This window comes from Cavia porcellus, unplaced genomic scaffold (assembly GCF_034190915.1).
Source record: "Cavia porcellus strain 051 isolate PalLab524CR breed Dunkin Hartley unplaced genomic scaffold, mCavPor4.1 scaffold_8, whole genome shotgun sequence".
Taxonomy (NCBI): Eukaryota; Metazoa; Chordata; class Mammalia; order Rodentia; family Caviidae; genus Cavia; species Cavia porcellus.
The window spans coordinates 11,852,368-11,867,097 of NW_026947491.1; the positions used below are offsets into that span (position 1 = coordinate 11,852,368).

Below are 14,730 nucleotides of genomic sequence, written 5' to 3' on the forward strand. Positions count from 1 at the left end.
GCTCCCCAGGCCCTTTGCACCCCACACCATGATGCTCCTGCCTTGGAGCAGCTGCCCATGGACTGAATCCCCTGCAACCCTGAGTCCAATTAAACCTGTCTTCAAGTTGACCCATTGACAGGAAAACTGACAAATACACTGTGTTTGTCTTTTTTTTAAAGTCCATTTTATTGGGGCTGGGGATTTAGCTCAGCGGCATAAGCACCTGCCTTGCAAGCAGGCGGTCGTGAGTTTGATCCCTGGTACCGATAAAAATGAAAAAGACAAAAAAAAAAAAAAAAGTCCATTTTATTTCAAGCATAAAAAGAAAAAAAACTAGAACAAAATTTCAAAACACGTCAATTGGGGCAATGATGGCACATACACTGTGCATTGTCAGCCCCACATTATTCTGTGTGCTGTTCTTTTGAACGCAAGCTTCGAATAATTTTTCCTAGCACAGAAACTTCTATATTGCCATTCCACATTAATGAGCATAAACTACTCTTGTAAACTATTTCTCTTTCCCAGAATTGACCAAGGCAGGCAATAATCGAATCTGCCTCCAAGGTCTTGAACATCTCACATTAATGATGTGCAGATGGACCTTGCTGTCAAAGTGGGCTGTAGTTTTGAAATATTTCTGAGCCCATACAAGTCAGAGAATTATTAACAAATCAATTTATAAGATCATAATCTTTTTCTTACACCAAAAAATGGCCACGGGAGTCAATATAGTAAGAATAAAGTAGATAAAGACATGCTACAGTAATCAAGGATGTGTCTGGCTGCGTGGGTCTAATTAATGTCTCTGAAACACCGCTCACCCCTTCCCTTCCCACCCCATCTGTCCCTGTCACTCAGCCTCCGTGCTCTTTGATGAGCTGTTCACCCTCTTTTTACTCCAGCACCTCCAGTCAATCCTTCACAATGTACCAGAGTAGCCAGGAGTGATAGTGCACACCTGTCATCCCAGCACTCAGGAGGCTGAGGCAGAGGATACTGAAGTTCGAGGCTAGCTTGGGCTGCACGATCCAGCCAGGACTACCTAACAAGATCCTGTGTCAAAAGCACCGTTTAAGCCAAGCCAGCTTCTCCGCAACTTTCGCAGCTCCACATACCTAGCACTGGACATGCTTTGTTCCTCTAAAACACAGGCCTTGTCCTAGCTCTCGATAAGTGTCCTTGGCTGTGATGAACCGGCTTCCTGTCCTCACCCTGGGCAGCGTGTCCGGCTCTACCTAAATGATGTCATTTGTTTCTGAGGAGCGTTAGGCCATGCAGGGGGAGGCAGCATTTCAGCAGGAGGGAGACCTCTGCAAGCCCTGGAGAGGGTCACGTGTGAGCCAGGAAGAGACTTCTGGCTGAATGGGGCAACACTTTCCCTGCTTTGTCCTGGGAAAGAAAAATGCGAGCCAGGCTAAGCTTCATCAGGCCCCGATTTTTGCCTGCCCTCTTAACTTTTTCTTTTCTTTTTTTTTTCATTCAAGGCTGGCCTTGAACTCATTATGTAGTCCAGGCTGGCCTCAAACTTACAGGATCCTCTTGCCTCAGCCTCCCTAGTGCTGAGATTACAGGCGTGTGCCACCCTGCCTAGCCACCTGGTTCCTCTTTGGAAGACGCACATTCCAGAGTCTCCCTCCACTTTCCTCAGAGGTAGCCAAGTCTCACCCGTCTTGAACCTGGAGTGAGAAACATATGTGGCAGGGACGCAGAAGAATCCTTTCTGGGAGCAGCGGCCAAGCTAGTGCCACAATTTCAAAGACAACAGAGAAGGTTCTGTGTCTGGCACCCCAGCAGGCAGGGAAGCATGGTGTATGACAGCTGCCCTTCGGCAGAAGCAACAGGGACCTCTCTGGGCAAGCTCTGCAGGGTGATTTAGGCCATTGTCCTAGCTGAGCACCTTCCCGAGCCCTGCTCATTCTATTGCCTTTCCACGCAATCACTAAGAACCAGGAGTCTTATATCTAAGTCAGGTTGAATAGGTTTTCGTTACTCACAACTGAAGATTTGTTTTGTCTGTGCTGGGTATCAAACCCAGGGGTTGGCACAGGCTAGGTAAGTGCCTGCCGCTGAGCTACAACCCCAGCCCCCCACCCCTCCATCCTGATACAGCAATTAGTGTAGACCTAGCAGAGTTCCTGGCCTTCAGGGAGGGGAAGGAAGATGCGCATTTTTCTGAGCACTTACTAGGTGTGAGTAGAATTCTCTCTCTTTTTTTTTTTAATCAGTACCTGGGATCGAACTCAGGACCGCCTGCTTGCAAAACAGGTGCTTATGCCGCTGAGCTAAATCCCTAGCCCTAAAATTCTAAAAATTTCAGCCCGAGTACTTACCATAGAGGTCCTGAGGCCCCTGGGGTGACGACCTCTGTAGAAAGGTAGCAGATGCCTGCCTTCTCATCTTACTCCCAGGCCAAGGTTCAGCATCAGCTGCTGAACCCCAGCCCTCAAAAGGGCTGCCTGTGTGACAGGTACACCTTTGAGTTCCAGAAGACTGACAGCTACAGGGGCTGAGGATTTAGCTCAGTGGTATAAGTGCCTGCCTTGCAAGCAGGCAGTCATGAGTTTGATCCCTGGTATGGATTAAAAAAAAAAAAAAGACTGACAGCTTGTCTTGGTGTGGTGAGCTAAGTTCTTATTTCACTGATTTCCTGGTTTTTTGTTTTGCTTTATTTCTTAATCTCTCATTTGGTCTTTGTGTCCTAAATCTGTCAGTTCAAAAAGGGACCAGTTACTGCCTTTTCAGCTCTATCTGGGAAAGCTTCCTGAATTGTTTCACAGCCATCCTCCTGCCGTAAGTTCCTTCAAAAGGAGGAGTCCTGTCTCAGGCGGGGTAGGGACCCTTTGCTCATTAGCACTGATTAGAGCAATGCTGTCCCAGGGAGGTCAGAGAGCAGCTCAGGGCACATGAATCGTTGGGCAGCTGGGGACATCTCCTTTCTTCCTGGGGCAGCTTTCAAGGGCATGGGCTGTCATGTGTTTTGTTTCCATGTCTGAGGCTCCCAATGTCTCCCTTCTTTTGCTCTGGCTTAAGGAAGGGGAGAGAAACAGTCCCAATCCATGGGACGGGGATTCTCTGCCATCCAACTGCTCCTCCTCTGCCCAAGGCTCCTCCTCTGGGATCTGCAGGTGCTAGACCTTCAGAGCAGTGGGGCATTGTCCCTTGAGCTGGCCATGAAGGAGGGGAAGGGGAGGCCGAGGCAGCCTGGATCTTCAGCCCCTCCCCGCGCCAGTCACGGGTGCGCCCAGCTGTGGGCTGGAGTGTGGCCAGCCGTGTCCTGAGCAGCAGCTCAGCTTACCCTGCCCTCCTCCTTCCAGCCTTTGTTAATTCATCCGTGGGCTCATCCCCTGGCTGCACCTGGTGTATCCGCCACACAAGCCACCAGGTGCTGGGGCTGCTTGGGGAGTTACGTGGATAGAGCCCTGTCTTATGGTGCCTTTGAGCAGACCAGAAGTAGCACCAGGTCACTACCTGCTCAGGGAGCACAGGATGGGAGCCCATCTCGCCATGAGGCTCATGGAATCATGGGGAGCCCAGGGACTCTGGGGGGAAGGTGTCATTTCTGTGGAGACTTGCTGGGCAGAAAGAGGAAATAGAGCAGTGATCACAAGAGGCAAAGCCTAGCAGGAGGGAAAAGTGTTGTCTCTCCAGGCACTGTGGTGTTCATCTATAATTCCAACAGTTGGGAGGCTGAGGCATGAGGATCACCTCAATTTCAAGACTAGTCTGGGCTACCGAGTGAGTGTAGTCAGCCTGGACTGTACAGCAAGACAAAAACAAAGAAATAAAACAATGACAACAAAAAATATCACCCCGGGAAATCTTCAGCTCAACCCTGGGAGCTAGGTACCATTCCCATTTTATGGACAAACACAGGCACAGAGCAGTCAGCTAACCTGCCCTACCTTGCATATCAAGGGACAATGCAGTCACACCCCAGGCCACTTGGCTCTGGAGTCTGTCCACTATGGGAGCCACACATCTAACAGGGTGGCCTCTGTGGGAGGGAGGGGGCTGCTGTGCAGCCAGCCTTCCTACAGTGCCCCATGCTCATCAAAGCACACAGGTACTTGGTAGCTACATGGCTGCAGCAGGTCAAAAAGAGGTCTGAGAAATTCCTGGTCTCCTGGGTGGCCTGCACCCCTGTGTTTTGCCCAAAGCTGTCTTCATGGTCTTCAGCTCTGCCCAGACCCAACTCCAGCCCACGGAGAAGCAGCCATGGATCCTCCCCTCCCACTCCACCTGGGCAGCGGGGTGGCAGAGTAGACCCTACCATCTGGGAGGCCTTCCTGTCTCCCATGGGCCCCTTCCGCTCTGCAGCCTTCTGATGCCTGAAATCTCTGCCATGGCTCTAGCCCACACGCCTGTCTCCCTTCTCCAGGGCCGGGCCCTCATTGTGAGCAGCACACAATCAACTCCTGTGTGCATTGTTCTTCGGCTCTTTTGTGTTCATTCATCCACTGAACTCTCCAGAATGGTCTGGAGATGACTCATAATTTGGGAGATAGTTGAAGGTTTATTGCTTTATGTACCAAAACTTATAAAGAAAAGGCCAACATTCCAGACATCGAAAAAAAAAAATCTCTGTTGACATTTGCCATGCCTGCCTGCCTTCTCCCTTGGAACGCCCTTGTCATGCCTTGAAAGACTAAAGAAATTGCCAAAAGTGATCTGCCAAGCCTGAGGTAGGAGCATTCTCTGAGTTTGAAATTAGCCTGGGTAGAGTTCAAGGCCAACCTGAATTACAGGATGAGATCCTGTCTCAAAAAGTAAAAAAAAAAAAAGGATCCACCAAAGCAACTACCATGGAGGCTCATGCCTGTCATCCCAGCAATGAGGAGGCTGAGGCAGGAGAATGGCCATGAGTTGAGGCCAGCCTGGACCACATAGTGAGATCCTGCCTCAAAACAAAACCCAACCACAACAAAAAAGATAAGCCAGGCATGACAGTATATGCCTGGGATCCCAGCACTCTGGGCACAAAGGTCTCAAATTTGGGCACTCAGTGACTTGGTGAGATTCTGTCTCAAAGTAAGACCAATGCCAAGTTTCAAGTTCAGTGCAGCAGATGCCTTCACATCTTGGCCATCACAGAGCAGGAGAAGGCAGGGGACTGACGCTGTCCCTGCCTCCAAGCATGGCAACAGAGGAGACAGAATGAACTCAAACACTGAAATAAAATTAAAACTGCAGTGGAATTTTAGTGATTAAAATTTATTATCTACTTTCTTCAACAAAAACATGATGAGGATTTTTTGCAGGTGATATTGAAGCTCTTTGCTATGAACCTAAATCTGCCTAAGATGTGGGTCATATGCCCCTGCTCTAGCGGGTCCAGATTGCTCACTTCTGGTGCTAGATCCTCCTGCCTCAGTCTCATGAGTGTTGGGATGACAGGTGTGTACTACCACATCCCGCTTCTTTCTTTTTAGCTTTTTTTTTTTTTTTTTTTGAGACAGGGTCTCGCTATGCAGTTCAGGCTGGCCTTGGGCTCATTTTGTAACCCAGGCTTGCCTCGAACTCACAACGATCCTCCTACCTCGGCCTCCTGAGTGAGGGCATGGCAGGTGTGTGCCTCCGTGCCTGGTTTCATTTGCTCTCAGTAGGTTTGGCATCACTACCTGTGAACTGCTTGTCTTGCACAGACCATGGAAGTGTCTGGGTCCAGCCACCCATGCAGTGGGAGGAATGGATTTCAGAGTTCCTCTTGTGGTCGTCCGCTCACTCCTGTGAAGGGCCCAGTCTCAGCACTGTGGCTGGAAGCTAGGCTGCCGAGCTTCACAGGGCTACGGCGTGATGGTCCAGGTTGCTTCTCATGTCCAGCATGTGCGAGCATTACTGTGTGACACATGTGAGCCTCGCAGACACCGCCAGGGCTTCCCCTCCTGGCTTCTAGGTCCTTGGTGTGCCCCACAGTGCAGTCACACCCTGTGTCCACAAAGCATCTGCTGCATACACCATGACAGCATCCTGGTGGCTTGTTCTGTGGCTGACCACCCAGCAAGTGTGCAGTGCTGCTCCTGCCACAACTGCACACACCCCTCACCGTTCCCCCTCAAAGCAGCCCTTTGCTGGACACGTTCTATAGGCCCTAGAGATCAAAAGTCACAGTCCATGGGGAACAAAGCAAGGAGTCATGTGAGGGACAAACAGGTACCTCTTTTGTTACGGGCATGGCAAACAGGAAAACAGAACTTGCACATGCAAATAAAATCTGCCACTGGCTTACCAGCAAGTACATACAGATAACCGGACATTGTTTCTAGGTCAGCGAGCACTAGAGTGTCAGGCCCCTGTGAAAGTGCATGGGAAGCCCTGCTTGCTGTAGTGGAGCCTGAGATGGCACCGCCTGCTTCTGGATGTTAACTCTGACTTAGCAGCTGGAATAGGAGACCGATGTTGGCAAGTCTTGACCAAAGCAGCCGTGATGTAGGGTCAGATACCTTAGTTCACCAAGCTGTTCAGAGACTAGGAGACAAAATCAAGAAAGAAAACCCCTGTGCCCTCAGCAGGCATGTCACAAATGGCATGAACACATACTTAAAGATATTTATATGTTGTGTTGAGTAGGGAAAGAAGTTATTGGATGAATTAGTTAGGATTTCCCAGAAAAATAAAATATATACATCCCTCAAAATGAATATGTACAGTACCTGGAGTGGTGGTACATGCTTGTAATCCAGCACTCAGGAGGCTGAGGCAGGAGGATTGCTTGAGTTCAAGGCCAGCCTTGGCTACAAAGTGAGCTCAAGATCAGCCTGAACTGCATAGTGAGACCCTGTCTCAAAAAGACAAAAAACAAAACAAAACAGAATAGGTACAAAGAGGAGAGTTTATTATCAGGAACTGGCTCACACACAGTTATGTGGGCTGGTGAGTCCAATTACAAAATCTGCAGGGTGGGCACCAAGGTGTGGCCTCAAACTCCTAGTGATCCTCTTGCTTCATCCTGTGGTCCTAGCACATTAGCAGTTTCCAGAGGGGGATTCTAACCACCTGCCATGCAGAAGTGCAGACAGTTACTTGGGGCATCTGGGTGACAGGTTCCGCTGAGACGTTTGTGTGACACTCAACAGCTGCCAAGTGGCAGGAGAGGAATAAATGTTTCTGATGAGCCGGTGCTTTGGCCAGTACACCAATAACACCATTTTCGAGAGCAAACCTGAAGGGGAGGACTCATACTCATTTACTCTGCACTGTACACCGATGAAGTTAATCTGCACACCATTAGCGGCACTAATTACAACAAGGATTCAGGTCCTGGGCTTCTGCCAACATTCTTTAAGATGCAAAGTCTTCCTAGGGTGGGGGAGGGGAATATCTCTCAGTCCCAAACAAAAAAAGGAAAACCCCCACTCTTCATGGAGGTGCTGCGATCACCCCCCGCATTCCCTGTGATAACTCTCCCCCTCCACAACAGCATTTTGAGTTAGGGATTATTTTTTCCTGTTCAGGGAAGACTAAAGTTAAACCACAAACAGCAGGAATTTAGGATCTTTCAGTTCTAAGTCTCATGTGTTTTCTCTCTTCCCACCAGCTCCCTCTTACCAAGTAATTTAGAAAACATAACAAGCACTTTGAATAAATGAGGCAGTAACTCCTCAGTGCTTTCTCTGTGAGCTGTGTTTCCTAGAGCTCTTCCCAGCATGTTGGGTATGATATTTAATATTTCAGATTTACCAGGCTAGGATGCAACTCCCAGAGGGAGGACACAGAGTAGTCAGAGCCTCTCTAGAATCCCCATGGAACACAGTGGGGATCTGGGGAGACAGAGGTAAGAATGGGTGTTGAGCTGGGAACGGTGACATATTCCTGTAATCATAGCACTCTGGAGGCTGAGGCTACAAATCGCTACCTCCTGAATTCAGGGCTGGAGTGAACTGTACAGTAATAACCTGTCTCAAATACAATCAAACAAGATGGGACTTTGGCACCAACACCACATGTGGCATTATCCAGGCTGTGCAGCTCTTTAGCTGCCTGACATTGTACATGATACTTGCCCATCCTGTGTGGTACTTTCCTCATCTGTGAAACCAGATGGCGACCATAACAGTACCTACTTTGTGGCTGGATTAGCCAGACTGGATGAGTTAATCCTTGTATAAAACTTAAAATAATGCTTGATCCATGTAATTACTTGATGAATGTTAGCTTTTCTGTGACTCAGCACTTGAAGTGCTCACAGCTTTAGCCTGAGTTTTTCATGTACAGAGACACATGCAGAGGGCCCCACTGAACCCTGAAATGCAATTTCACATTCCGTCACTGCCTTGAAACAGCTTTCAACCTTGATTCCAGATGAGCATGACTTACTGAGTTGTTCTTTGATCCATAGTTAGTTAATTGAATGAAAGCAGAAATTTTAGGAACATTTATAGGAAAGCAGAAATTTTAGGGACAAATTATAGGAAGTAGCCAATTTTGCCCATGGTCACCTGGCTGGATGCCAACCAAACCTTGACTTTGTGACAGAGAATTTAGTATATGTGCTCCTTCTATGTAGCCCCTGTCTCCTTACCAGCTCCCTCTCAAAGTTTTCCATCTCCATCCTCTTACTCTTCTAGTGCCTGGAATTACCTCTCATTCCCCAAAGCTTGACATTCACTGGTCATTCAGAAAGCATTTTATTTGACCTTGCACCTGTAAATTCTTTCCACTGGGATTTCTCTGTGTCTGGCTCTGGCCCTGCCCACAGGGCCCTAATGATGTTTGTTGGCTGCCTGGCCTCAGGAATTCCAGAAATAACAGCAGGCTCTCCATTAGGAGGTTGGAACTTGGTGAGGCATTTCTGCACTAAAATCCAAGAGTCCTTTCAGCCAGGCCTCTGCTGTCTGTCACAGCACAAAGCAGCTTGTACTAGTGTGTCTAAAGGGGCAGCCGGGAGGGAGGCTGTATTTCTGGAAAGTCTGCGCCTTCTCTTCCCAAATGTCTGTCCTCAAGATCTTCCAGTCTGGGACAGGCTCTAGATGGCTGTCTCCACTTAGAATTGAGATTTGTTTCTTGGGCTTGGTATTCTTTGCCTTTCTACCATCTGGGCTTCCTAAGATGCGGTGGAACTGCGATCAGAGGAGCGAGAGCCCAGATGGTAATTTTCGTCCTTAGAGCACTAAGACAGCCACCTTAGAGTTGGGGATTTTGGAAGAAGGAGAGAAGGGAGTGGTTCAATAGGAAAGGAAAATGCAAAGATGACCCTGAACCCATGGTATCTAGGGCGAAGGTTCCTAAAGTTAGTATTTTAGGTTCCCAAATGTCCCAAAAAATACCAGGTAATTCCCTTTTTCAAAGTGTCAAAATGCTTTATAGATGTGAAATTATATCTATATTTAGACTCACAACCTGAGAAAGGTAGAAAAGACATTAAAAAATTGCTTTGAGGGTAGGTGTATAGTCGTGGCTCATTTTCTCCAAATCGTGCCATTTCTTATTTAAAAAAAAAAAAAAAAAAAAAAAAAAAAAGCAATACCAGCGATCCGCCCAGATTTACCTCTCCTGAGATTTACCTCTCTCCAAGTGAATCTGGTGTCCGGTGCCTGTCTGCAAACTTGAATGTATCATGTCAAAGTCACGCTTAAGCCACTTTCTCCGAGAATTTATTCCTCCTTAATGGGGATGGGATTATTTCCAATTCGCAGCCCTAACAGCAACGTCATGCATGAAAGGCTGGGTTTAGCGTAGCTTCAAACCTTTGTCATGAATATAAAAGGTGGAGGGGAGGGAAAAAAGAAAAAGAAAAGGAAAAAAAGGCACTTGTGCAACCCAGCGGCAGATCGTGATAACCTCTGCAGCCCAGTACGGGTCGGGTCAGCTGCAGGATGCAGCGGGCAGCTACACACCTCTGCCGCAGAAGCCCGGACCAGGAGACCACGAGCTTCGCTGTCCTGGGCCGTGCCCAGAAGCGCCGGGGCGGAGGGAAGGCTGAAGGGAGTTGGTAACAGCATCGCCATGGCAACAGTGACGTCCTTTTACCCTGGATCTAATTGGAGGAAACCCCGTGGCCGAAGCCGCAGCCTGCGGGCCAACCGAACTTTTCCAGGCCGACCCACCCTCCTAGCCTCCGCTTCCCCTTGCGTCCCACCCATCGCGCCCCCTTCCGCGCGCTCGGCCCTCACTGGTCAGACATAGCGTGGAAGGCGGGACTTATCGGGGATATGCCTCTCTCTATTGGATGGCGGCCCCCACCTCGGCCCTAAGTTAGGTTGAGACGGGAGGGTCCTCGGCAAAAGCCAAAAGGAGATCAAAGTGGTGGGACTCGCAACGCGGCCGCGGAGAAAAGAAGGTGAGCGCCTCGAGGGGCGGCCTTTGGGGTCCTCTGGCCATAGCAGAGGGTTTGAGGGCCGGGGCGGGGGACGCAGACCTCTGGAGTGACCGGCCGTGGATGCCTATGCCTTTCGCCTCAGGGAACGGCTCGCGGCGGGAAGGTGCGGGGGCCAACGGCCGCTTCCATCTTGGGCCGACCGGGCAGGGGTGGCGGGCTCCGCTCACCACGGTCTCGCGCTCGGGTCTCCGCCTCCTCCCCCGCGGGCCTCGGTCACTCCGGCGCCCGGAACTAGCGGGCGGGCGGGCGCAGGGGAGGGAAATTGAAGCGGAACGCGTGTGCCCGGAGACAAAGCGGGCGGCGGGCCGCATTGTCTGAAGTGTTCCTTCCCCTCCTCGCTTTTTGTCCTCGCCGGCGCCGCCCCGCCCCTTTAGCTCTCGGGGCGGACTCCTCCCGATCCGGGTCGGCGCTCCCTCTTGTTCGCCTCGCCCACGGCCCACAGGTCCCCGCAGCCACCAGCGCCATGGAGAAGACCGAGCTGATCCAGAAGGCCAAGCTGGCCGAGCAGGCCGAGCGCTACGACGACATGGCCACCTGCATGAAGGCAGTGACCGAGCAGGGCGCCGAGCTGTCCAACGAAGAGCGCAACCTGCTCTCGGTGGCCTACAAAAACGTGGTCGGGGGCCGCCGATCAGCCTGGAGGGTTATCTCGAGCATCGAGCAGAAAACCGACACCTCTGACAAGAAGTTGCAGCTGATTAAGGACTATCGGGAGAAAGTGGAGTCGGAGCTGCGATCCATCTGCACCACGGTCCTGGTGAGTCCGAGTCGGGGAGCCAGGGCGTGAGAATTAGTGGGCTTGCCTCGAGTCTCTGGGGTTGAAGGTTTGTGAAAGTGAGCAAACCCTGGTTGCCTACTGGGTTATTTCAGTGCCAGAGATTCTCAAGAAGCTACTTTTCCAAGGGTGAGTAAACCTATCGGATGCTGGGCTGCTAAAAGTTCGAAACAGCCACCAAGATTTGACCTACTGAAAATGGACCCTAACCTTGTCTTGGGAAATTTTACTTGAAGAGTATCCCACCATCCTCTAAAAGTGTTTACTCAGTTCACAGGCTTGGAGCAGCTGAAAGATGACATAGAGACCTTTTCCATAGAGACTCAGTAGTAAGTTCTTCCACACTAGTAAGGGAAAATCGAAACAGTTACTTTATTTTTCAAGGAGGAGTTATCTGTTGAGCTTTTCCTTGGTAAGATGGGGGAGGGCCATGCAGTCCTTGAGCAAAGGACTCAGCCAGATCTGAAGAACAAAATGTTCTGGTTAACTTTGGTACAGTATTTAGTAAGATTACCTTGTTACTGAATAGCAACACTCAAGCCCTGATGCATTGGGATGAATTCATTTCTGACACGGTGGAGGGCAGGCAGGAGAGCTTTCCAGGTTTGAACTGTTCAGTCTGGCTTAGCATGGGTAACTCTGGGGTTGAGTGGGTGGCCGCTGTGACTGATTCATCCTGATTAGAGTTTGGCTTCATCTTTGGAACACATCTTCTCATCAGTAAGTTTTTAGAATTTAAATGAACCAGCACTGTTTTAGAGTGGTATTAGATACCTGAATGCTAGAAAGAGTCGTTTCTGCAAATAAGGAAAACTGAATGTGGTTAATCTCTTTAAATGCCACTTTTAGAAAAGGCCTACTGATTTTTGATGTGTTTATTCCACAGTTTGCTTAGGTGGGCATTGAAAGACAAGCATGCTGGATCGATTTCTCTAAAGGGAATACTAGCTAGAAGGGAAGTTCATCTTGACCTCCAGTTTTTTCTCCTTTATCATATCAGACTAGTGGAGTAGGGAATTTTTCTCACTTGTAAAAAAAAAACTTCTTTAGCCTGTTTCTGATATAAATACAGGGAATCTGAACAAAAGCATGGCCACTGGAAATAGCTGGTAAAGAGGCAAAAAAGCAGTGTAGGGAGTGCATACTAAAAGTGGAGACAACTTTATTGACATTATTTTGTTGCAAAGGCAGAGCGCTGTTACATTCATCTATGTACTCAACTTCCAGTTCCTGTGTGGGGTAGGGGGTACTTTATGAGATGTTACCTGTTTGTTAGCTAGTTAACTTGGGTCCAGAGAATCTTCATTTTATTTTGTAGAGCCATGTCAGGAGAAAAAACCTGAAAAGGATGGTAGGCAGCATAATTCATTAGAGAGGTCACAGGAAGGAAGTTTTCCTTACTTAATTAGTAGTGGAGAATGAAGAAAACTTTTTGAGTATTACAAGTGGAATAGCATCTAGATCTTAGCTTTGAATGCTAACTAACCAGCCTGTGATTTGAACTCACTGGCAAAGAAGTAATAGACTCCAAACAAGAGTGATTGGTAGATTATTTATTTATTTACTTATTTAGTGGCACTCAGAAAGGGGTTAGTGTATGTTCTTGTACTGGGGATCAAACCCAGGCCCTTTTCCTTCAATAGACACTAGGCACTCTGCTGTCACTGTCCACCTCTAAAGTGAACAGTGTTTAAAGTCCAAGTTCAAAAACATGATGTCCAAGACACTTGAAATGTTGAAAAAACAGTGAACAATGAAATGGCTTCGGGACAAGGTGATGCCAGAGTTTTTGGTGACCGTACTGAATGTTGGGGACACCCAAGTTTAACCAAAAACTGGGTAGTTGCTAACAGCAGAAATAAGATACTTGGGAGTCATTAAGAATTTGGATGCAAAGTTAAGTGAGGAAAGAAACTAGAGGGACCCATAAAGCCCTCGGGGACCTGGGAAGCACCTCTATCTTTTATAAAGCTTGTGACCTTGGAGCAGGAATTGGGCAATTAAGAATATGTATAAGATGACCTCTTTTTCAGCACCGATGTCCTTTCCTATAAGACTAATATTTTGGACTTCATTTAATAGTCTGCTTTAGTATAAGGCACAATTTACAAATCTTTTGTGGTTTTTTATAAAATAATCCTTGACTGTATGTAGAATCTGAAAGATCCATATGTGATTGTGCAAGACCTTTGTAACCGTATTTCACTAATATGCTTGAATTCAGTTGTGTTTTAATTTCTTACTGAAAATGTGTCTTTTATACTGGTCCTTATTTTGGAGTAAGACTGTAAGGCAAATAGGTAAATGGTCACACCTTGAGACCATACTTTTAAGTGAAATAAATCGGGTGCATGTGTGTAGATACCACATTGTGTGGGAAACCGAAAGCATAAAGAAACAGATGAAAATAAAGACTGTAAGACACTGTTCCATTACCTTATAGTTTGGTGAGCACTGACAAATTTCCCCCTCCCTACCTCCTTTTTTTTTGCAGTACTGGGGATAGAGCCCAGGTCCCTAGCTCCTGGTTTTGCTAGGCAAGTGCTAAGCTACCTCCCCAGCCCTTTTAAAGTTTTCACATAGTCTCTGCAAGTTGTCCATGGTAGCCTCAAATTTGAATCTTGCTCCCTCCCAAGTAGCTGGAATTACAAGCATGTGCCCCCATGCCTGGCTAAATACCTTCATATTTCAGCCTCTGTTTCTTCATCTGTACATTGGTGATCATGGTGTCCGTCTTTATAAGGTTGCAGTTAGAATAACAGCTAATAACTCACATTCATGGGGCATTTACTGAACACTACTTCGGTTCCTATAAGTTAGGATGATAGTTTGGACAGCCTAAGACAGAAGGATCATAAACTCAGGGCCAGTTCTGGCAAGTTAACTGGCCCCTGTCTCAAAATTTTTAAAAAAGGACTAGGTTTGGAGACTTCCTGGGTACGTAGCTTAGTAGTAGTAGAGTGCTTGCCTAGCATTCATGAGGCCCTGCCCAGTACTGCACCCATAAAGTGGAGGTAACTGTGGCATGAGTGATGGGTTAGGATTGCAACGCTAGTTAAGTGATAAAGCAAGGCTTTTGCCCAAGATGTGTGACACCATATGAAAAGAGGTAAATGGGGCATGATGGGGCATGCCTGTAATCCCAGCAGTGGGGAGGGTGAGGCAGGGCAATCGCTGTGAGTCCAAGGCCAGCCTGGGCTTTCCATAGTGAGTTCAGAGCCAGCCTGAATTACATAATGATAGCCTGTCTCAAAAAAAGGTGAAGCACAGTAGTCCTTAAATGGCATGGTAGCTGATTTGAGACCCAAGGTTGGTTTTCTGAGGGAATTTGTGTAAGACATTAACATTTACACCTTAGGAAAGAGAGTACATAGATCTTTGGTGGACAAAACTGCCAAAGCCTGTAGTACATTATTATGTACAGGATACTGCAATAAAATTTTAAAAGTCAGCATTTGGTTTTTTGTCTAGATTAAAAGTGCTTGAAGCCGAAAAAAAAATTTTTTTTTTTTTGCCGGTACCAGGGATCGAACTCAGGATCGCCTGCTTGCAAGGCAGGTGCTCATGCCACTGAGCTAAATCCCCAGCCCCTGTTTTTCTTTTCTTTTTTTTTTTTTTTTTTTGGTGGGTTTTTTTGGTTTGTTTTTCTTAAAAA

The 14,730-nt window shown here is 47.9% G+C and overlaps 1 protein-coding gene and 1 long non-coding RNA gene across 3 annotated transcripts in view; one reads left to right on the top strand and one right to left on the bottom strand.

The window, feature by feature from the left end:
* Positions 1-6,796: 6,796 nt before the first annotated feature.
* LOC111755478 (uncharacterized) lies at positions 6,797-10,675 on the bottom strand. 2 transcript variants are annotated; one of them, XR_010049130.1, is made up of 4 exons: positions 10,340-10,675; positions 9,819-9,958; positions 9,486-9,668; positions 6,797-6,978 (listed from the first exon to the last, which is right to left on the bottom strand). It is a non-coding gene; the product is annotated as an uncharacterized LOC111755478 (long non-coding RNA). The 2 variants fall into 2 exon arrangements; XR_002790033.2 differs by having other exon boundaries at positions 9,486-9,958.
* An 88-nt stretch (positions 10,676-10,763) lies between these two features.
* Positions 10,764-14,730, top strand: part of Ywhaq (tyrosine 3-monooxygenase/tryptophan 5-monooxygenase activation protein theta) — a 31,436-nt gene continuing 27,469 nt past the window's right edge. Inside the window, exon 1 of the mRNA XM_003464956.5 lies at positions 10,764-11,057. Coding sequence (XP_003465004.1) covers positions 10,764-11,057 — 294 coding nt within the window. The remainder of the gene's footprint in view (positions 11,058-14,730) is intronic.